Below are 23,743 nucleotides of genomic sequence, written 5' to 3'. Positions count from 1 at the left end.
TGATATAGCCCTATAATGGAGGTGACAGGCATACAAATCTATCCCATGCATATTCATTAGGGCTATCCTGAAAACATGATTGACTGGTGGTTCTGCAGGACAGAGTTGGGAACCACTGATCTATAGAAACTGATGATGAAGCAAGATGTATTATAGTTAGGAATGTTATATTTATTTTCTAAAGTTTCACTGCAAATGTATGATCAAATATCAATCTCAGAGATATGTATTTTTATACCTTCACAATTGTCTGCTTCAGCCAGTTGGGTTTTCAAAATATCCGCAATGAATATGCATGAGGTAGATTTGCATGCACTTGTGCACATTCATTGTGGATATTCTGAAAACCTGACTGACTGGGTGTGCTTTAGTGCCTGTGTCTTATTTCAGCTTTGTATTATATGTAAGATTTAATTTAGTATTTTCCTCTTTTTCTCCTTTATGAACTTGACAGTAACATAGTAAATGACAGCAGATAAAGACCTGCATGGTCCATCCAGTCTGTCCAACAAGGCAGCCAGAACTGAACCTGCTAATCTATGCAAATTATAATCATTCATGCTTTAATCCTGGTTGGCAATTTGCCATCAAGCCCACCACATATAGGCAGTTACATATGATGGGCAATACAATGTATGTTATAAACAAAGGGCTCCTTTTATCAAGCCGCGCTATCGGTTTAACGGGTGTAATAGCGCACGTTAAACCGCCGGCCGCGCAAGCCACTACCACCTCCTCTTGAGCAGGCGGTAGTTTTTGGCCAGCGTGGGGGTTAGCGCGTGATGAAACGTCACGCGTGTTAACCCCGCTAGCACGGCTTGATAAACGGAGCCCAAAGTGTTGCTAACAGTATTTAATTTGCTTTTTAAGTTGTCTTCTCCATTCTCCTTCTCTTGTGGACTTGAGCGCAACTACCTTATTCAGGTTCAATGTGGGTCACAACTCTAAAGAAAGCTTGGTCATTTCCAAGGAAATGCAATTCAATTATATTAAAAATTGTGAATCTAATGCCTACAATTACATTTTCTAAAAAAAAAAGTTCTTAACTCCTTCCTAAATAGGCCATAATTTTGAATATCTTGCATGTTTGTTTTATTTGCTATCTCCCCCCCACCTAACAAAACCGTTGCACAATTTGTAATGCCAGCCGTGGCAGTAACAGCTCCAATGCTCACAGAATTCCTATGAGCGTCAGAGCTATTACTGCTATGGACAGCGCTAAAAACTGTGCTACGGTTTTGTAAAAGGCGGGGTCCTATGTATTCTCCTTTACTGTACAAGTGAATTTATTTGGTTAAATGTATAAAAATTTTGCATGTATGTGTATATATATATATATATATTTTAAAAAGGAACAGCATAACTGTATTCTGGAGAAGTTAAAGATGACAAAGTCATGCAGTAGGAAGGCCTAGCAAGGGAGAATTACATTACATTACATTAGTGATTTTTATTCCGCTTGTACCTTGCGGTTCAAAGCGGATTACATAAGAAGCGAGCTGGACATTTCCAGGAGGGTACATGACATTGGAGAATACAGATTGAGGGTATAGGCTTAAAAACAGAATGAGTGTGTAGACATAATAACATTAGAAGCTAAATCAGGTTACATTACATTACATATCAAATAGACTGTTTCCACGCGTTGGCAGGTAATCGGTTTTTTTGGTTTGATTTTTTTATTATTTTTGGTCAATGAATGATGTCATCTACATGATTTAGTACCAGTGCATGACCTAAAGTGCAAAAATAGCCCTGTTATCCGAGAACAGACTAAGAAAGTACACAAAAGTGATCTTAGAGACAGATATATGGACAAAAGGCAAGTTTCCAAGTTCATTAAAATTTTGATAAAATGCAAATCAAGATTTCTAAGTGTTTTACAATAAATACCGACTAAACAATACATCACAAACGTGAAATGATAGGAAAGTGGGGAGAGCGACAATTTAAAAGTAAAGAAAACATGAAGGGTAAACAACAATAGGGAAGCAAAGGACTAAAGATTATTAGATAACCTTGGCTATTTCCAAGTCTATTCAGCTCAAAAGACTGAATATTTTCCTTAATGGGTACTGAAACCCTATTACACTAGGGATGAAAAGGAGGTGATGTATGCTTTCGGGAAAATCAAATGGCTTCACATTTGTGTGGGCTGAGAAACAACTTAATGCTGTCGAAGCCAAGAAGCTATAGAAATGAGATCGTGAGCCACTAGGAGCTGTATATCATCTGTGCAAGTGATAGAAAAGCCTAGCTGTTGGACAAAGGCTGTAAAAGGAACATTATAAATATTGAACAAAGCAGGGGCCAAGATAGAGCCCTGAGTGATGCCAAAAGAAAATGGTTTGGGGAAAGTACTGGAAGAAGAAGTTTGAAAAGCATATGTAGAGAGAGAAGATTAAACTGTTAAGCCCAGTGTTCTTAAGGCCAAAGGTGTAGGTCGAGCAAAGGCAGCCTGAATGGCTTGGGCTACCTGTATCAGTAAGCTCTGCTGCTGTTCCCGAAGCCTTTTTAGAACCTGCTGCAGTTCCTAGTGCTCACAACATTCTGCAGTTGCTGCTCAGCCTTTGTCAGAGCCTGGAGTAAGCACTTCATGGAGCACAATTGAATGTCTCCGCCTCCTGGCAGCTGTTGGTCTTGGGTGGGAAGACGGGATTCCACATCTGCCACCATATGTATTAGTGTGTGCGACTGACCTGGATTCTGGGGCTCTGAGTGCGCGCATATCTGTCCTATTGTCAGGGCCGCCATCAGAAATTTCTGGGCCCCTTACTGAGCAATCCTATTGGGCCCCCCACGCACCCCTTCCCCCCCCCCTCAATGCCCCCCCCCTTCTTCCATGGGCTGAATACAAACATACTTTTCTGCTAATGCTCCACCTAAGCCAGTACCGTAAAATCTTCTCACGTCCATTGGGTGATTTGGCATAGAGGAGATATTCATAAAAAGAACGTCCGTCAAGATCTTTACTCATAGACTGTGCCATTTGCTTTAAATCATCTTCCATCATTAATCCAAATTGCACAATTCTTTCTCTGTCTTTGTCCTGAATGGCATCTGGTCACATTGCTGGATCCTTCCAGTCAACAAATTTATGAACAGGCGCGGAAAACGCATTTTTAAACAAATGTAGTTTATCCTTGTACTCCTTATGTAATTTTAATCATCTATGGATATGTTTGTATGTTTATTGTTCAAATGGTTTTATTTATTTCCCCAAATTTATTTTTGTTATACGCATTGAAAATATTTGATATTGCGTTTAAATCAAAATCTCAATAAACTTGAAACTTGAAATGAGTGCCCGTGAGATTGTGGGAGGGTTAAATACTCAAAACTTAGAAGAATAACAATTTACCTAAAGTTTTTGCTACGCCAGCTTTCTGGTATCTTTACATACAGTGGCGTACGTAGCATATGTAACACCCGGGGCCCATCATTTTTTGGCACCCCCCTCCATCTGTAAGAAAAACATGATTTTTAGTAACAAACCACACGTCACACATGAGTACCTAGGAAAAGGCAGCATCTTACATATTGCAGTGAGCAGTACATCAATACACCCATTGTAAAATTAAACAAGCCAGACCAGCACAGATCAATCCTACACTGTCAATCCTAACAGAAAACCATGTCTTTCGAACACACAGAACACAGAAAACACCTTCGCCTAGTATGGAATATGTCATCACAAACTAACCCCTCACTCTTTTACAAAACTGTAGTGTGGATTTTAGCCACAGTGGTAACAGCCCTGACGCTCATAGAATTCTGAGCATCAGAGCTGCTACCACCACGGCTGGCGCTATAAAACGCTCCACAGTTTTGTAAAAGGGGGGATAAAATAGAAATACACAGTTTCAACGCTCTAGCTCAGAGGTGCCCAAACTTTTTGAGCTTGTGAGCTACTTTAAAATGACCAAGTCAAAATGATCTACCAACAATAAAATTAAAAAACACAAAGCACACTATACGCTGAGAAAATGTTAATTATCATTCCTATTCTGGTTTTTTTTCAAAAAGGTCAAGGCAGATGACTCTATGCATTGTCACCTCAGTAACAACCATACAAAAATAGACAAATATACCCTCCATCCTTTTTATTAAACCACAATAGCAGTTTTTAGCGCAGGGAGCTGCACTGAATGCCCAGCGCTGCTCTTGACGCTCATAGGCTCCCTGCGCTAAAAACCACTATTGCGGTTTAGTAAAAGGGGACCATATTGTAAAATATAGACAGCAGATATAAATTCAGAACTGTGCATAGTAAGTGAAGGGAAGTTTTCATCTCTGGGAATTTACCCAGTTAACTATTAAGTTATTTGGGCAAATTCCTTTGAAAACTGTGGTAATACTGCCTCCATTTTGCTAAATTTAAAATAAAATCCAAGGAGGAGGAGGGGGGGAGGACCCTGAGCCATTTTTAGACAGGCCTGCCTGTCTTTTTTTTTATGGTGTAACACATGCAAAATATCTGTGCCATGGAAAAAAATGAATAAAAAAGACAGGCAGGACTGTCAAAAAACCTGCAGACTTGTCGGTAACTCAGTTACGGACAGGTCTGCAGCAGTCGGGTTTGTCAGTAGTAAAACCTGACTCAAAATAGCCAAACACTTGTTAGTGAATCAATCGCTTGGCTATTTTGCATGGGGTTTTACTAATTTGCATGGGAAGATTGGGATCGGATCGCTATAGGCCTTAGTGAATAATGCAAGAGGGAAATTTGGTCGCAAAGGGCTCCGATTGGTTTGCTTAGTGAATCTAGCCCACTATTCCTTAGGGTTACCATATGGCTCCAGAAAATGGAGGATTGAGACAGCTGGATTTTTACTTCCACTGAAAGCGATGGAAGTAAGGAGGACAGATTGAGTCATCTAGGTTTTACTTCCACCTCCACTCTGCCTGCCTGGCTTAAGTCTCCCATGTTCAAATTCCATCGTGATCTGTACAGTTTACTTGATTGCATTATAAAGGCTCTTACCCAATTAGCCATCGCTAAGCCCCTCCGCTGGAATTTGTCCAGTTACTAGTCTCTGCCCATTGCTAAGGCCCTTTTCTGACCAAAAAACAACAACCATGAAGCCACCCTTTGGGTCCTTATACTCCTGCTCTGCTCATCTCTCAACACCTCCTTCTGCCTGAACCCTCCCTCTCCCAACCTGCTCGACTCCTCAAATAGTCACAATTCTGGCCCTGGCACCAGAATCCCCACCCTGACGTGCCCCAGGAATCACCCCACCAGAAAAAACCCCCGCAAAGTCAATCCCACCTCTCTAAAGACTGTCCCCCATGCTAACCTCCCCTGCCATGCCTCTAACTCTCTCACCCCTGTCCCGACCCTTTACTGCAACGCCAGATCCGCATGCAATAAAATTCAAATTCTGAAGGACCTCCTTGAGGACCTTGATCCTGGATTCCTGTGCATCACAGAATCATGGATCTCAAAAGACGACCTCTTCACACAAAACGAACTCTGCACCCATGGCTACCAAGGCCTCTTTTCACCCAGAATCAACCGCAAAGGAGGTGGCCTGGCACTCCTCTACAAATCCTTCTTTGATGTCCAGCTCCTCGAGAGAGGCACCCACGCTTCATTAGAATATATGCTAGCCTCAATCAATGATGAGCTCATCTCGGATCCCCACCCCGATCCCCCAATTCTATTACCTTCCGGAAAAAAATTTTGAGCGATCTGTTCTGGACCAAATTCCTCAACCTCCTCCCCTCCATTCCCAAGCTTGCAGACTCTGAAAACAATTGGCACAACTGGATCGCCCTTTCCAAGTCCACCTACCACTCCCTCGCCCCCCAAACCACTAAATCCATCACCTATCCCCATAAAGCCCCTTGATACCTTCCACTCCATAGAGACCTGAAACAAAAATGTCGAACCTTAGAGCAAAAATGGAAAAAATCCAAATCCTCATCTGACAGACAGGCCTGGAGAATCAATATCAAACTCTACAACTCAATATTAAAAAAAAGCAAGGAAGAACTTCTATGGAGACAAGATCTCCAAATCCAAAAACCAGAATGGCACATTGTTCAACATTTGGTGCTCCCTAACCACTAAAAATGACTCCAACCTTCTTCCCTCATCTCCTTCAGCTGAGGTCCTAGCAAAATTCTTCAATGATAAGATCTCTACCTTAAGGCGCTCCTTCCCGCCCGCAATCTCCTACAATTCTCTGGTGCCCCCCGAACCCAACCCCACCCTAGCTGCTCTCAACCCCATCCCTGCCGACAGATCCTGGACTGTCTTCGAGCTCATATCTGATTCTCAGACCCTTAAACTCTGCCTCAAGTTAAAATCATGCAACTGCATCCTGGACCCATTTCCCTCCTACCTATTTGAGAAAATCCCTGCACAGGCCATCACATCTCTTACCAAACTCATAAATTCTGCCCTATTATCAGGCCTATTCTCCACTGAAATGGGACACATCGCATTGACCCCTTTATTGAAAAAAGCTGACCTAGACCCCTCCATACCATCCAACTACCGTCCAATAGCAAATATCCCTCTCCTCACCAAACTGCTCGAGCCTATCATATCTACCCAGCTCTCTTCCTACTTAGAAAGATTCTCCATCCTCTTACCTTACCAATATGGCTTCAGACCCAACTTCTGCACTGAATCCCTATTGGCCTCTCTAATCTCTAAGGTTCAGCAACTGCATTCTCGTAACAAGTTTGCTGTCCTTCTACAATTCGACCTCTCCACAGCTTTTGACGTTGTCCACCACGACATTCTAATTTTCCAACTCTCCAAGATAGGCATTAGCTCCATAGTTCTTGATTGGTTCTCCAAATTCTTGCGCTCCCGCTCTTACATGGTTAACATGAGCGGCATCTCATCCTCCCCCTGGACCCCGACTTGTGGTGTCCCACAAGGCTCACCCCTCTCCCCAATCCTCTTTAACATTTACATGTCCTCCCTGAAACTACTCCAACTATCCCCCCTTGAAACTCTTTACACTTACGCTGATGACATCCTCGTCCTCTTTGAGACCGACTCGAACCTCACTAACCTCTCCACGAACATATCCTCATGCATAAAGAACCTCCAATCCTGGGCATTCACAATGCATATGAAACTAAACGAGTCCAAAACAAAACTCCTTTGGCTCGGCCCAAAATTAGACCATCTACCTTCCTCCATCCCATTGTCCTCCGGCCCCCCATTACAGCTCGAGTTCTCAAGCAAAGTTCTGGGTGTCACCTTAGACTCTTCTCTATCCTTCAACGAACATCTCCAATCCCTGGTGAAGAAATGCTTCTTCAGCCTTCACATGCTAAGGAAAGTCAGACCCTATTTTCACCAAAAACACTTCGCAGTCCTAGTACAATCCATCATCCTCTCCAGATTGGATTATTGCAATTCTATCTACCTCAGCCTAACCAAGAAAAGCCTCCACAGACTTCAGCGGATTCAGAACGCCGCAGCTAAGCTTGTTTTCACGTAAAGCAAATTTGATCACGTCTCACCACTCCTGTCTAAGCTCCATTGGCTCCCAGTAATCCCCAGGATCCACTTCAAATATGCGTGTCTGGCCTACAAGATCCTACATGACATCCTTCCTGCCGTTATCCCTCTATCCTGGAACTCCCCAACCCCTACTTCCTCCAGATCCTCCCAAATTTTTAAACTATCCTTCCCTTCCATAAAAGGTATTTCCCATGTAGGCAAACTTGGGTCATCCCTCCCCTTTAGAATCACTGAGATCTGGAATAACCTCACCTCCCCTCTCCGAACCTCAAGCTCCCTCCAACTCTTCCGCAAACACCTAAAAACCTGGCTATTCTCAAAACTGTAACACTTCCCCCCTCTTAGGCCTCTCACCTACTCTTTACACCTAACTCTTTAATCTCTCCACTGTAGTTCCTCTCTCATCTTTCTTCCTGTAAACCGTGCCGAGCTCCGCATTCGTGGAGATGGTGCAGTATATAAACCCAAGGTTTAGTTTAGTTTAGTTTAAGTAAAACCCGGCTGTCTCAATCTGCCCCCTTTTCCTGGAGCCATATGGTAATCCAGTGGTGTACCAAGGGGGGGGCGGGAGGGGCGGTCTGCCCCAGGTGCCAGCCCTGAGGGGGTGCTCCCAGCCTTGCCGTTCAGTCCCCCCCCACCCCCGAAGGACTGCTCGCCCCACTGACCTTCCTGCACCACCTGTGAAGCAGCCCGCAGCAGGATCGCGACGTCAGCGATCCCTGAGCTGCTTGGGCGCTGCTTCCTGTGCCGCGGTCCTGCCCCTCCTCTGACGTCAGAGGAGGGGCGGGACCGCGGCACAGAAAGCAGCGCCTAAGCAGCGCAGGGATCGCTGACATCGCGATCCTGCTGCGGCTGCTTCATAGGTGGTGCGGGGAGGCCAGGGGGGCGAGCGGTCCTTCGGGGTGGGTTGGGGCATCAGGCCTTCAGGGTGGGGCGGGCGGGCAGGCAGGCAGGCTTTCAAGGGGGAGGGGATGACAGGCAGGCAGGCAGGCCTTCAAGGGGGGACAGGCCTTCAAGGGGGGGGACAGGCAGGCCTTCAAGAGTGGGACAGGCCTTCGGGGGGGTGTGCAGACCTTCAAGGGATGCAGGCCTTCAAGGGGGAGGGACAGGCCTTCAAGGGGGGGGGGCAGGCAGGCCTTCAAGTGGGGTACAGGCCTACAAGGGGGTGGGACAAGCCTACAAGGGGGTGGGACAGGCCTTCAAGGGGGGGACAGGCCTTCAGGGGGGGGTGTAAGCCTTCGGGGGGGGGGTGCAGACCTTCAAGGGGGTGCAGGCCTTCAATGGAGGGGGACAGGCTTTCAAGGGGGGGACAGGCTTTCAAGGGGGGGGGAAGGCAGGCAGGCCTTCAAGGGGGGGACAGGCCTACAAGGGGGTTGGACAGGCCTTCGGGGGGGTGCAGGCCTTCGGGGGGGTGCAGACCTTCAAGGGGGGTGCAGGCCTTCGGGGGGTGCAGGCCTTCAAGGGGGTGCAGGCCTTCAAGGGGGGGACAGGCCTACAAGGGGGGGACAGGCCTACAAGGGGGGGACAGGCTACAAGAGGGTGAGACAGGCCTTCGGGGGGGTGCAGGCCTTCAGGGGGTGCAGACCTTCAAGGGGGTGCAGGCCTTCAAGGGGAGGGGACAGGCCTTCAAGGGGGGGACAGGCAGGCAGGCAGGCCTTCAAGGGGGGACAGACAGACCTTTAAGGGGGGACAGGCCTTTGGGGGGGACCCTGGTTTAGAAGTACACGGAGGGAAGGGGGTGTTCAAAGAGACGTGCATATGCCAAACTTTGGGGGGGGGGAAGAAATAATGGGTCTGAAAATAGAGGAGAGGGAGAGAGATGATGGACCATGGGATTTAGGGAGGGAAGGAACAGAAAGGGAGAGAAATTGGACACAAGGGATGGTTTGGAGGAGGGATAGAGATACTGGATAGGAAGGTAATTGGGAAAAGAAAGGGAGAGAAGGTGGACTCTGGGGTGGTGGGGAAGGAGGGAGAGATGCCGGATGAAAGGGTAGTTAAGAAAAGGTGGATCTGTGGAGGGAGATGAAAAAAAGGAAAGATACCAGACTTCCTGGGGAGGGAAGGGAAATGGAAAGGGAGGACAGAGTTGGCAGATGGATGGTTAGCATGCAGAAAGAAGAAAGAAGGAGACCCTGGCAAGCAAGTTATCAGAAGAAAACCAGAGCCTTGGACCAACAAGATTTGAAATATAACCAGACAAAAAAGGTAGAAAAATTAATTTTATTTTCTGTTTTGTGATTATAATATGTCAGATTTGAAATGTGTATCCTGCCAGAGCTGGTGTTGGACTGCAAACGTGAGCTAGGATTTAACAGAGAGAGGAAAAGTCCTTTTTGTTTCTTTATTTTATTTACACCACAGCGCCAGTGTGGTTAGGAGAAGCCAAAGGGGGTGAAAAAGCTATAAAACCCACCAGGAGTTTTGAAAAAAAATCACCCAACTGGGAAGGAAAATCGAATTGAAAAACCAATTCAATAGGCTGAATCGAATCGAAATTTTTTTTCCTGAATCTGGCAGCATTAGTTTGCGCTACTGTCTTAGACTTTAGGACCTGGGATTGGGGAGAGATGGCATCCTCAGTACTTTATAATGCAAGTGAAACGAGGATTTGGTCAGACTTTTGAAGGGTCTGCAGAAAAAAAATATTGTATAGGCCGGGGACATGAGACAGCAGGAAATGGGAACTTTTTTTCCTTCTATTTTTGTGAATGGAAAGGCTGAGGATGTCAGAGAGTTAAGTTAAAATATGTGCTTTATAAGAAAATATAATAATGTGTTTTATAAAGTTTATAGCATAGCTGGCCTACCCAGTAAGATATTCCTAGTGGTGGTGGTGGCAGCGTGTCAATGTGTTGAGAGGAAGAGGTGGTCTGGGAAATTCTGCTGAGCAAACTCCGGGCCCATTTCCACCCCCCAGTTAGTCCACTCCACTCAACTGGTTCACACACTGAGTGGGTCTTTGGGTGTTGTTTTGGGATCTCTTCCAGTGGTTTATCAGTATCTCCTTCTGGTCCAAGGAAGGAAACTTTGTTATCCTTAGCATTGACCTACAGAATATGTTTGTAACAGCGCTGCTTGTGTGGCATTAGGCTATGTAGTGATCGAAAGAAAAAAACAGACCTTTGCACATTTTTACACTATATGGTGGGTGTATGAGGAGATTCACATTTCCTGCACAGCTAAGTCCATGTGAAGTTACCTTGTGCTGTATTTGACATCTAGCAAGGTCTCTGTTTGAAAGGAAAGATCTAAACTTAAAAATGAAGTGGCCAGAAGTTATGGTAAAAGCAGATAGTGTAGCTGGTTTTAAGAAAGATTTGGACAAATTCCTGGAGGAAAAGTCCATAATCTGTTATTAAGACATGGGGGAAGTGTCTGCTTGCCCTGGATCGGTAGCATGGAATGTTGCTACTCTTTGGGTTTTGACCAGGTATTAGTGTCCTGGATTGGCTACCATGAGAATGGGCTACTGGGCATGATGGACCATTGGTCTGACCCAGTTAGGCTATTCTTATGTTATGCTCTCATCTGTAGGGGCCTTTGTTTTCACTTCTTATTTTAATGTATTTTTTTTCTGGGAACTTATCAGTGTTTTTTATAATGGGAACAAAAATGGAAGAGAATTAATGTGTGTGGGATGAGGGGGTAACTAATTTCTTCAGCTAAATAATTCAATCCACTTCAAACAGACATAGGAGAACTCACGCACCATTCACACACCCTCCAACCAAAAACGTCAAAAGAAAAAAACTGTTCGACAATTCGAGCTGCAACACTCGACCCCCAACCCTACAACCAATTCAAAAAGAAATAAAAACCCTTCTATTCAAAAAACGCATAAAACCGAACTAACACAATCAGAACTGTCCCAAGCATCACCTGCAACTACTCCATATGTACTTCTGATGTCATGACAATTCAGACATAATTTATGTTGTGTTATGTTTGGACTATAAGAAAATTTTCACTGCCTGTTTCTATTCTGACCATTTATTCCGTTTCATGGTCATTGCAAAAAATATTTTTTTACATGGGGGAGGGGGAGGGTGTCAAAAAATGATGGACCCCGGGTGCCACATACCCTAGGTACGCCACTGTGGTAATCCTACCTGGTCCTTTTTTTTTTTTTTAATGAAAAGTACCACCATTCTCCCTTCTGCAAGTTCTGATTTTGGGCGACTGCCTAGTCTAAAGCCAGCAACCTTAGCTCCAACGTAAGAAACCCCCCACCGCCGGGCCCTGTGCTCACTCCAGGCCCGCGGGCAGCGCAGTTTTCTAATACGCATGTGCACAGTACCCGCACCTGTACGCTTCTGGCGCAAATTACGACGCTGCCGGCTCGAACGAGGTACGCCAGCGGCGCAGCGGTCGAGCCGCCGGTCGGCGTTGTGTTTTGCTAGACGACGGTTGGGCGTTGCCATGACAGCGGCGGCGGGGAGCGTTGCTGATGCTGCGGCTGCCTGAGACGCGGCGCGCTATCATGGCGGACCGGACGGCACCTCGGTGCCAGCTGCGCCTGGAGTGGGTGTACGGCTACCGCGGGCACCAGTGCCGCAACAACTTGTACTACACCGCCGGGAAGGAGGTGGTGTACTTTGTGGCCGGAGTCGGGGTGGTGTACAACACCCGAGAGCACAGCCAGAGGTTTTTCCTGGGGCACCACGACGATGTCATCAGGTGAGACTCTGCCCTTTTTCGGTCCCTTCTTAAAGTACTCTCCTATGTTTACGTCCTTATTATTATTTTTTTTTTTCTGTCCGTGGCCTCGTCTTCCCCTGCTCCTGTTGTGGGGTGCCTTGCAGGCATTGCTGGAATGAAGTTGACTTTCTGGGGAGAGGTGCCCTGATGGCATTGCAGGATGAAACTGGCTCTTGTGGGTGCTCAGTGCCAGTTGAGCATGCTAGTTGCAGCTGATGGATGCAGTGAGAGCAGAGGGTCTTTCCTACCCCCCCCCCCAGGAGGAGTTTGGAGCACGGTTTCTGACATCTCTGTTATAAACTTGATGCATCCTCTGGATTCTGGAGATGGCAGTAGAGTATCGTATTCTATTAGTCTGGTGTAGGCATTTTAAAATGGTAAAATACTAACACAGGATTTAAGAATGATCGTGCCCCCCTCCCCCGTGATAACTAATTGTTTTTGCGACTATTTATATAATATTATTTGGTAAGAAAATCCTTCAGAAAGTGGAAGGATCTGACTGAAAATAATAGGAAACGACATAAGGAATGGCAAGTCAAGTGCAACGTGCTGATAAGGAAGGCAGAGACCTTGAAAAGAAGATTGCATTGGAGACAAAAACACTTACGGTAGTAAAAACATTTTAATAATAATAACTTTATTTTTATATATTGCAATACCACAAGCAGTTCGATGCGGTTTACAAAGGAAGAGACTGTATACAGACAGCGATATTACAAAAGCTTCCAAAATTACATCAGAATAATAAGATTCAGACAAATTGATCAGGAAATGTTTGAAGTTACATCAGTGTAACTTTCTAAAGGTTTTGTAAGAAAATGCATTTGAGATAAACTCAGGTATATTAGAAGCAAGGTCTGACCATTTGCTCAGATGAAGATAATGATCTAGTCAAGTATGATTTGTTGGTATGAATATTAGACAATGCTCAAATTTATCCTGGTTCTCTGGATTTCTAAAGAAGTGTAATTATAGTTTAGATGCCAAATGAAACATCTACTGCAAGGAGTCCAGGCTGTGGAGTTCCTTAAAAAAAAAAAAAATTACAGTATTTTGGTTCCATAGGGACTGAAATCAAATCAATAGGGTTATCTTACTATATAAAATAGAATCCCACCCTGCCTCTCTGAGTGGCAGATGCTTACATTACTTAAGATGGAACGATTGCAATTTCAGGATATTGACTCTTCTCAGGGTTGTCAATTTAAGTGCACTTGGTGTGCTTTTTTGACCCCTAGAGTGCAAAATTGTCTCTTGAATAGGTAGTTGGATACTTATTGTTACAGGCACTCCTCTCTTGCTGGTAGATTTTCGGTTGGGAGGGGCGGGGGGGAGTGGTTGGGGGGATGGGGTTTTTGGGGACTTATGAAAATTTTGAGCATGTTCTTTCTTCAATTGTTGTCTGATTGATACGCTTGTTCGATATTGTTATATTGCAGTTCGTACTTTTGTTTGCTTTTTGCTCAATAAACATGATTGAAACATAAAGTAGAAACCCAGTTAACCAGTATTCAACTAACCGGCACTCTCAACCAACCACAAAAAAACCCCAATTGTCTCCAAATAATTTTTGTGCTCCTGACCTGACAACCCACCCCCTCTCCCTCCAGCCCTGAAGTATCAGCGGCAGTCACAAATCCTCCCTCTAGCCCCGAAGCATCAGTGGCAGTCACAAATCCTCCCTCTCCTTCCTCCAGCCCCCGAAGCATCAACAGAAGTCACAAATCCTCATCCCTTCCTTCCAGCATCAACGGCAGTCATAAATCCTCCCTCCAGCCCCCGAAGCATCAATGGCAGTCACAAATCCTCCCTCCAGCCCCCGAAGCATCAATGGCAGTCACAAATCCTCCCTCCAGCCCCCAAAGCATCAACGGCAAATCCTCCCTCCTCTCCCTCCAGCCCCTGAAGCATCAACAGCAGTCACAAATCCTCCCTCCCCTCTCTCCAGCCCCCGAAGCATCAATGGCAGTCACAAATCCTCCCTCCAGTCCCCGAAGCATCAGCGGCAGCCGGTCCTGACAAACCTCCCTCCCTCTGGCTCCTAAGCAGCAGCTGGTCCTGACAAGTCCGCCTCCCTCCTTCCCTCACTTACCCACATTGGCAGCGATCCTGACCCAACAACCCCCCTCCATCTCTCCAGTCCTGAAGAAGCAGTGGCAGCAGCGGTCCTGACTGCCAACCCCCCTCCTTCACCCGAAGCAGCAGGAGCAGCCGGTCAGCAGAGGCAGCGCTATAAACAGACTGCTCATGGCTAGCCTTGGCAGGGCCTTTCCTCTGATGCGTCACTTCTGACATGCCAGAGGAAAGCCCCTGCTGGGTCTGGCCGCAAGCAGCTTGTTTACAGCACTACCTCTTGTGACATTTCCATCCCCAAGGATGACCCTGTCAAGGTTAGGATAGGGGTTAAACCAACTCCCCTAGCCAGAAATCCAGAAGCAGGTAGAGCCTCAGAGGTTGTAGAGGACAGGGCTTCCTATCCCGAAGACAATGAATCTGATGCAGACCTAGATCCCTTGCCCGAGCCAAAGCCTGTCACGAAAACAAACTCCCCCAGAGTGTAATATTACCACTGAACTGAGAGGGAGCCAGAGAGCCTCCAAAGCAGTACCTCAGCCACCTAAGACTGGGAGTGGCTCTTCTCCCTTAAAGCAGCTCTCAAAGAGTCTGAGAGGGACAGCTCAGGAGGGGCTGGTAGAAAGAATCCTCCTGGCCAGGCAAGGGCAAGTTCCCAAACCAGAACCCATGGATTGGGAAAGTCCTGTAACACAGGGCATGGCAGAGCCAGAGGTTCCAGAGGAACAAATGGAAATGGCAGAATCTGTAATGCCTGGAATGGAATCTCTGGAATCCATGGATGTAAGTGTGGCAGTTTCCTGCCAATGAATTATTCCTTTGTTTTGCAAGCTTTCCTTAAAGAGTTTTGTTGGGACTATTTTTTTGATTAGAAGGACCTGTCAGAATGTTTTTGAAAACTGTGTTTTTTTGTTGCCCACAGCCAGGGCTGGGCTAGAAGCAGTAGTGAACTGGTGCTTAGCCCTAATTAAGCTACTCCACACCAGCTGGGAGAAAGCTTTGTGAGAAGCTGGTGTGTTGCTGGTGTTAGTACTGGACCATACTTAGGACTTACAGGATTGGGGGTTGGATTCACAGAAGACCTTGGGTTGGGGAATTTTGGGGGGTGCTTGTGAAAAGCCTTTTGTGAAAGTGAACCCGACAATCCTGTTCCTGGAACACCAGGACTGGAGTGCTGCATAGTGCTAGAGTTTTGTTTTGTTTGTTTTAAAAGCCAAGGACCTGGTGAAGACCGGGACTAAGATAAACTGAAGACCAGAGATCCTTGTAATATAGTGAACTGGTGATTGAGAGATTTTGCATGCCTTGAAAAGAACCTTTAAAAACTGCTCTGAACTCAGAACTTAATAATACTTACCTGGGACAGGATATTTTTGTTTTGATTTCTTTTTGGCTAATTGAGCTTCCAAGAGCTTTGGAGAAATATTGTCTGTTTCTATTTTTCTACTGCAAACAGAAAGCCAGTCTTATTACTTTGCTTCTTTTTTTGAATTAAAACTATTTGCAATATGCAGAGTATCTGGCGTTGGTTTATTATCTTTAATACACCAGTGAACTGAACTACTATATAGGGTCTTCCCTCATTGGGAGCCACGTCAGGGTCGTGCTGCCACCTGTCGGCGAACTCCGCAGTGCCCTCGCGGGCACGACTGGGTGACACTCTACTGACTGGCTGCAACTGCTGCTTTGGGTAAGTGAGGAAGGGAAGGGGGGGTTGGCGGGTCAGGACCGCTGCTACTGCTTTTGGGGCTGGAGGGAGGAGGGTGGCGGGTAAGGACTTCGGCTTCGGGTGAGGGGGTCCAGGAGGCCAGACCCGCATGGAGAGAGGGAGGGCAGACCAGAAGTGTGTGCGGGGGGAGAGTCCAGCAGGGTGAAGAAGAGAGGAGATGGATTGATGCTGGACCCATAAGTGTGGGAGGGAGATAAAGTGATCCAGACCAGAAAAGAGAATGGGAAGGGAGGAAAGAATGCTGGACCTACAAATGGGGATGGGAGAAGGTATAGTATTACAGTAGTGAGGCCTGTTTTGAATGGTAACTCTCAAGCAACCAGAAACTACAGTTATCCCAGGACAAGCAGGCAGGTATTCTCACTAGTGGGTGATGTCATCCGACAGAGCCCCGATACGGACATCTTGCAAGCATGTCTTGCTTGAAGAAACTCAGAAGTTTCGAGATGCCCGCACCGCGCATGCGCCAGTGCCTTCCCGCCCGATGTACCGGGCGCGTCTCCTCAGTTCTTTTCTTTCCGCGGAGCTGAGAAGTTCTCTTCAATTCTGCGCTGACTGAAATTTCAGTATTTTGCCTTCTTTCCCCGCGTTTTATTGTTTTCTTACTTTCTTTGACTGCGACTCATGCATCGAGCATCGTGAAGCCAGCATCGTTCACACCGGCTTCTGCATCGAGTTCAGCATCGGTTCCTGCTCCCGTCTCCTCGGTTCAGGTACCGCCTTCCACTGTTCCTCCCGTGGTCATAAAAGTGCCCAAAGCTACCAAGCAGAAGCACTCGACCACGAAGGAACGCGATGACCGTGCAGGAGGACCCCCTTTCGGTGCGGATCCCTCCATATCGGCATCGCTTAAATCCCTGCTCGAAGCTCAATTTGTTGAGCTCATGCGGACGATGGGACCGAGGCTTATCGCTAATATTCAGGGCGATACTACGGTCCCGGTCCCGGAGAGCGGTCCGCCCCCTCCTCCTCCTCCTCGTCGTTCGATTTCCCTGCTCGACGAGGGGGAGCGGCGGAGGGCGGCGGAACCCACTAGGCGGGCTTCCCTTTCTGACATGCCGCCTTTAGAGCCCATTACACCTCCACGTCACCAGGGTACTACATCGGCCCCTGATAATCGGAGTCCTGGGCATACTGCATCGCAGGAGGAGTTCTTTCGCACTCCATACCAGACTTGGGTGGCACTGCGTGAGTCGGCATCGTTGCCTCCCATGCGCTCCACTGCATCGAGTCCAATCCATTCCTTCGAGGCTTCAAGGGATCGATCGATGCATCGAAGATCACGTTCCCCATCCCGGCATCGGGAGGGGCATCGATCTCGACATTCTTCTAGACACTCCTCGCGTCATTCGGAGGTGTCTCCACAGAAGAAAATGCAGCGTATGGGATACTCATCCTCAGATTTATCCCAGCCAGAGGGACCGGAGTATGAAGAACCATCTACCTCATACTCTCCATGCCGCTCCCAGCTCTCCCTGGAACCGGAGGCTTCCACGTCTTCTAGTCCGTCTCGCCGGCCGGCCTTGGCGGACCAACTTTCCTTTTCATCCTTTCTCAGACAGATGGCGGATGACTTGGATGTGACCTTAGATACTGGGTCGAAGTACTCTAAGGAGTATCTGGACACCATGCATTTACCTCATCCTCCGGCGGAGACACTTCGGCTTCCCCTGCATAAGTTACTTGACCAGACTCTCATGCGGTGTTTGGAGACACCGTATTCCATACCTGCGGTACCTAGCAAGTTGGATGCTCGATACCGCATCGTGCACCACAAGGGGTTTGAGGGAGCTCAACTCTCTCATCAGTCCCTCCTAGTCGAGTCTTCCCTTAAACGTTCGCACCCCTCCCAAGTCTACGCTTCCGTGCCTCCTGGCAGGGAAGGGAGAACGATGGATAAGTTTGGTAGACGTATCTATCAAAATTCAATGATGGCGACTCGAGTGCTCAATTACAATTTTTTCTTCTCGTCCTATTTGGATTTTTTCTTGCCGGTACTCCGCAAGTTCGCACCTTTCATCGATGCTGAGGCTCGGTTTGAGTTTGAGGAGGTGGTGGCGACCCTGTCCCAGTTGCGCCTCCAATTGATGCAATCCTCCTATGATGCTTTCGAGCTCTCGGCTCGTGCTGCGGCCTGCTCGGTCGCCATGCGTCGACTGGCTTGGCTTCGCACCATTGATATGGATCCGAATCTCCAAGACAGACTTGCAAATGTGCCTTGTGCGGGAGCGGATCTGTTCGATGAGTCTGTCGAGACTGTTACTAAAAAACTGTCAGACCACGAAAAATCTTTCCAGTCTATCATGAGGCCTAAGCCTAAACCACAACAGTCTCGTCCTTCTAGACCGCCTATAATCTACCAAAGGCGTTATCAACCAAGGCAGGCCCCTCCTGCGAGACAGCCTGCAAAGCGACAGCCGCCCCAGAAGACTCAGCAAAAGCCTCAAATGCCGGCTGCTCCCAAGGCTACTCAGCCTTTTTGACTCTCCTCCAGGGAGCATAACCGATCTCGTTCTGCCTACCCCATTTTTTCCCATAGGGGGTCGTCTCCATCATTTTTGTCATCGATGGGAGGCGATCACCACGGACCTCTGGGTCCTCTCCATCGTAAGAGAGGAATACTCTCTTCATTTCCAACGGGTCCCCCCGGACCATCCTCCAAGAGAGTATCCTTCCAACTCCACACAGACCGCTCTTCTTCTCCAGGAAGCTCAGGCTTTGCTCCGGCTTCGGGCCGTCGAGCCGGTACCGGTGGATCAACAAAACCAAGGGTTTTACTCCCGGTACTTCCTGGTCCCGAAGAAGACGGGCGATCTGCGTCCCATTTTGGACCTTCGGGTCCTCAACAAGTTTTTGGTCAGGGAACGGTTCCGCATGCTGACCCTTGCCTCTCTTTATCCCCTCATCGAGCAGAACGATTGGTTATGCTCTCTGGATCTCAAGGAGGCCTACACTCACATCCCGATTCATCCGGCCTCCCGCAAGTTCCTCAGATTCCGGGTGGGACATCTGCATCTGCAGTATCGAGTGCTTCCCTTCGGCCTATCTTCGTCGCCCAGAGTCTTCACGAAGTGTCTGGTAGTGGTGGCCGCTGCACTCCGGAACATGGGTCTCCAGGTGTTCCCATACCTCGACGACTGGCTCATCAAGGCCCCGTCCGCTCCCAAGGTCATTTCGGCGACCTTGACTACCATTTGTTTTCTGCAGAGCTTGGGCTTCGAGATCAACTTTCCAAAGTCCCATCTTCAGCCCACCCAGTCTCTCCCCTTCATAGGGGCTGTCCTGGATACCATTCAACTTCGAGCATTCCTTCCTCCTCCACGCTTACATGCTCTCCTTCTACTCTGCCAGTCAGTGTCTTCTCGCCAATCCATCTCAGCGAGACACATGATGGTCCTTTTAGGCCACATGGCATCTACAGTTCATGTGACGCCTTTTGCCAGACTACATCTCAGGATCCCTCAATGGACTCTGGCATCTCAGTGGACTCAGGTGTCCGACCCGTTATCTCGTCACATTGTGGTCACTCCTGCTCTACGGCAGTCTCTTCTCTGGTGGATGACCTCTTCGAATCTATCCAGAGGTTTGCTGTTTCATTCTCCTCCCCATCAGAAAGTTCTAACGACCGATTCATCGAACTATGCATGGGGGGCCCATCTGGATGGTCTTCGCACTCAGGGGTTCTGGACCAGTGCGGAACGACTCCATCAAATCAATCTTCTGGAGCTCAGGGCCATCTTCAATGCTCTCCAAGCTTTTCAACATCTGCTTCACGACATGGTGGTCCTTATTCGCACAGACAATCAGGTCGCCATGTATTATGTCAACAAACAAGGGGGCACAGGCTCGGCCCCTCTTTGTCAGGAAGCTCTTCGAGTCTGGGATTGGGCGGTTCGCCACAACACCTTCCTCAGAGCAGTCTACATTCAGGGGAAGGACAACGTCTTGGCAGACAAATTGAGTCGTCTACTTCAGCCTCACGAATGGACGCTCCACTCCGACCCCCTTCATCAGATCTTTGCTCAGTGGGGGACACCTCAGATAGACCTCTTTGCAGCCCCCCACAACTTCAAGCTGCCTCAATTTTGCTCCAGGATCTACACTCCTCATCGCCTAGAGGCAGATGCTTTTCTGCTGGATTGGAGCAAACGTTTCCTATATGCGTTTCCTCCTTTTCCTCTCATTCAAAAGACTCTAGTCAAATTGAGATTAGACCATGCCACCATGATTCTGATTGCTCCTCGGTGGCCCAGACAACCTTGGTTCTCCCTTCTACTTCAACTCAGCAGCAGGGAGCCAGTACTTCTTCCAGTGTTTCCTTCACTACTCACTCAACATCAAGGTTCACTACTTCATCCCAATCTGCAGTCCCTCCACCTGACAGCTTGGTTCCTTTCAACATAACTCCTCACCAGTTCTCTCAAGCAGTGAGGGAGGTCTTGGAGGCTTCCAGGAAGCCTGCTACTCGACAATGCTATTCCCAAAAATGGACTAGATTCTCTTCCTGGTGTATTTCCAATGCCACGGAACCTCAGCGAGCTTCCCTATCTTCTGTATTGGATTATCTTCTACATCTGTCCCAGTCTGGCCTCAAGTCTACCTCTATACGAGTCCACCTGAGTGCTATTGCGGCTTTCCATCAGCCTCTACAAGGGAAACCTTTGTCTGCTCATCCTGTGGTTTCCAAATTTATGAAAGGGCTTTTTCATGTCAACCCTCCTCTCAAACCTCCTCCTGTGGTTTGGGATCTCAATGTTGTCCTGTCTCATCTTATGAAGCCTCCGTTTGAACCTCTCAACACGGCTCCACTCAAGTATCTCACCTGGAAGGTGGTTTTTCTAGTGGCCCTCACGTCAGCTCGTCGGGTCAGTGAGCTTCAGGCCCTAGTTGCGGATCCACCGTTCACCGTATTCCATCATGACAAGGTGGTTCTCCGTACTCATCCAAAATTCTTACCTAAAGTGGTCTCTGAATTTCACATCAACCAATCCATTGTGCTTCCGGTGTTCTTTCCAAAGCCTCATTCTCATCCTGGGGAATCTGCTTTGCACACTCTGGACTGTAAACGTGCTCTAGCTTTCTACTTGGATCGCACAAAGCCACACAGAACTGCTCCTCAACTTTTCGTCTCCTTTGATCCAAACAAGTTGGGACGACCGGTATCGAAGCGCACCATCTCCAACTGGATGGCGGCTTGTATCTCTTCTTGCTATGCCCAGGCTGGATTATCCCTTCCCTGTAAGGTCACAGCCCATAAGGTCAGAGCAATGGCAGCCTCTGTAGCCTTCCTCAGATCGACACCGATTGAGGAGATTTGTAAGGCTGCCACTTGGTCCTCGGTTCATACATTCACCTCTCATTATTGTCTGGATACTTTCTCCAGACGGGATGGACAGTTTGGCCAAACAGTGTTACAAAATTTGTTCTCTTAAGTTGCCAACTCTCCCACCATCCCATTGGGGTTAGCTTGGAGGTCACCCACTAGTGAGAATACCTGCCTGCTTGTCCTGGGATAAAGCAATGTTACTTACCGTAACAGTTGTTATCCAGGGACAGCAGGCAGCTATTCTCACGTCCCACCCACCTCCCCTGGGTTGGCTTCTCAGGCTAGCTACCTGAACTGAGGAGACGCGCCCGGTACATCGGGCGGGAAGGCACTGGCGCATGCGCGGTGCGGGCATCTCGAAACTTCTGAGTTTCTTCAAGCAAGACATGCTTGCAAGATGTCCGTATCGGGGCTCTGTCGGATGACATCACCCACTAGTGAGAATAGCTGCCTGCTGTCCCTGGATAACAACTGTTACGGTAAGTAACATTGCTTTATCCGGCATCTACCAATCCCCATGGGTGCCGGATAACTGAGAGTCTGCTTGTATACACACATGAGGTGACACCTCTGTGGGAGAGCACTTTCAGGACCACATTAATGACATAATGAGATAGGACTTAATAGAAATCTGGGTTTCTTATCATGTTAAAAACCATACAATTATGGACATATTTAAAGGGATTTCCAGTGCAATAGGTGAGACATTCCAGTAGGGCTATGTAGTCGGAGTCGAGGAGTCGGAGGAAATTTCGGGTACCTGGAGTCGGAGTCGGAGTCAGAAGTACAAAAAACTGAGGAGTCGGAGTCTGAACATTTATCTACCGACTCCATTTTTGAACTTGGCATACCAATCACGAGCGATTCTTTCAGCTATAGCACCCACTATATACACAGCACAAAAGTTGCGAGCAGCTTCTGCGGCCTTAGAACCTTGATTAAAAGCAAAAAGAAGGTGGTGTCGAAAATGCTTATTTCTCTCAACTTGACATTCCATTTTAACGATCTGAAAATTAACCAGTGCTGTGGAGTCGGAGTCGGAGGAAATTTCGGGTACCTGGAGTCAGAGTCGGAGTCTGAAGTACAAAAAACTGAGGAGTCGGAGTCGGAACATTTATCTACCGACTCCACAGCCCTGCATTCTAGACAAGTGGGTTGTAGCTCAATGGCCGCATGCCATATGCAGAAGGAATCCACTCCGGATTTTTTCTGTGACTGCGCTACTTCACTGGGAGACCTAGCTCCACCTGCAGTTTTTCACTTCTGCGCCTGGATCAGATGTAAATAGGCCCTCTTGCACCACAGGAGCTGCTGTGCTTAAAATGAACATATCATTGATATTATGAAGTTGTGATGCAAAAGATGGAAAATTACTGTTATTTGTAGACTTAGCTTGAATCTGTGGAAAGTGTTTAATCCTTTGTTATGCATATTTTGCTGTAAAGGAAAGCAGGGTGAATAATGTAACAATAAAGAACAAAAGAGAAGAAAAAATGGTTCATGCTACTACATCTTAAATCAATTTAGGCACAGAGATTGGGACTTGTATATCGCCGTTTTGTAGTTTTTCACAACTACACTCAAAGTGGTTTACATACAGGTACTTGAAGTATTTTCCCTATCTGTCACAATATATTTAGTACTCGCTTTCCATCTTATGAGAAATTAATGGTAGCCCTTGAGCAAACAAGCTACTTAGCCAAGATGAAAGACAGCAGCTGCCCATGCCTTATTTTCTATTTTTTTTTTCTGGTGAATTATTTATAATGTAATTCACTGGATTTTTCTGATAGTCTTTGTTCCTAATAGCATTTAGATATTTTGCAGATATTTTTTACTACATTTTTTTGGAAAGATATTGGTGGTAAATTTAGTTGATCTTTGTGATTGAATAGATAGGTTAGAGCTTAAATCAAGGTGTAACAAAATTCTATAAAGAGAAACAGATTCAGAAAAGTACTCATCAGTAAAGTGTTTGAAATAAGGCATTAGTTTTATACTGAGAAATATATTCATCTGTACAAGATGCAGCATGTAGCAAAGGGGGAAATAATAAATACATTTGTATTTGAGCAGGAGGAGTAAAATGTACCAATGTTTTTCAGCTATTCCTCCTCTCACAATACTTTTCTCACAATATGAGTATAGTTCTATTCCCTGAGAGGTGATCTTGGAGATGCCTGGGATATTGAAGCTCTCCTCCACTGACTTCATCAAGAGCCAGCAAATGGAATACAGTATACACTGGTGGCTGATGAGGCCATGGTTGACTAAGAGGCAATCTTGGAGGTGTCCAGGACATGAGTACCCTTCCCATCAAGAGGCAGTGAGTGTTTCTATTTGAGCAGGCCCTGGAACTAGGCTAGTGGAAGAGGAATGGAATGTACTGGTGGCTGAGATGGGTGGTGGTATTCCTCAA

At 47.0% G+C, this 23,743-nt stretch overlaps 1 protein-coding gene across 2 annotated transcripts in view; it reads left to right on the top strand.

Moving 5' to 3' along the window:
* Window positions 1-11,906: 11,906 nt before the first annotated feature.
* Window positions 11,907-23,743, top strand: part of EML6 (EMAP like 6) — a 523,485-nt gene continuing 511,648 nt past the window's right edge. For both annotated transcript variants that reach the window (XM_033938328.1, XM_033938329.1), the window contains exon 1: window positions 11,907-12,172. In XM_033938328.1, coding sequence (XP_033794219.1) covers window positions 11,943-12,172 — 230 coding nt within the window. In that variant the 5' untranslated portion in view covers window positions 11,907-11,942. The remainder of the gene's footprint in view (window positions 12,173-23,743) is intronic.

The sequence above is a fragment of the Geotrypetes seraphini genome, chromosome 3 (genome assembly GCF_902459505.1).
Source record: "Geotrypetes seraphini chromosome 3, aGeoSer1.1, whole genome shotgun sequence".
NCBI classification, from domain to species: Eukaryota; Metazoa; Chordata; class Amphibia; order Gymnophiona; family Dermophiidae; genus Geotrypetes; species Geotrypetes seraphini.
The sequence above is the reverse complement of the archived record's forward strand: the minus strand, read 5'-3'. Positions and strand labels throughout refer to the sequence as shown.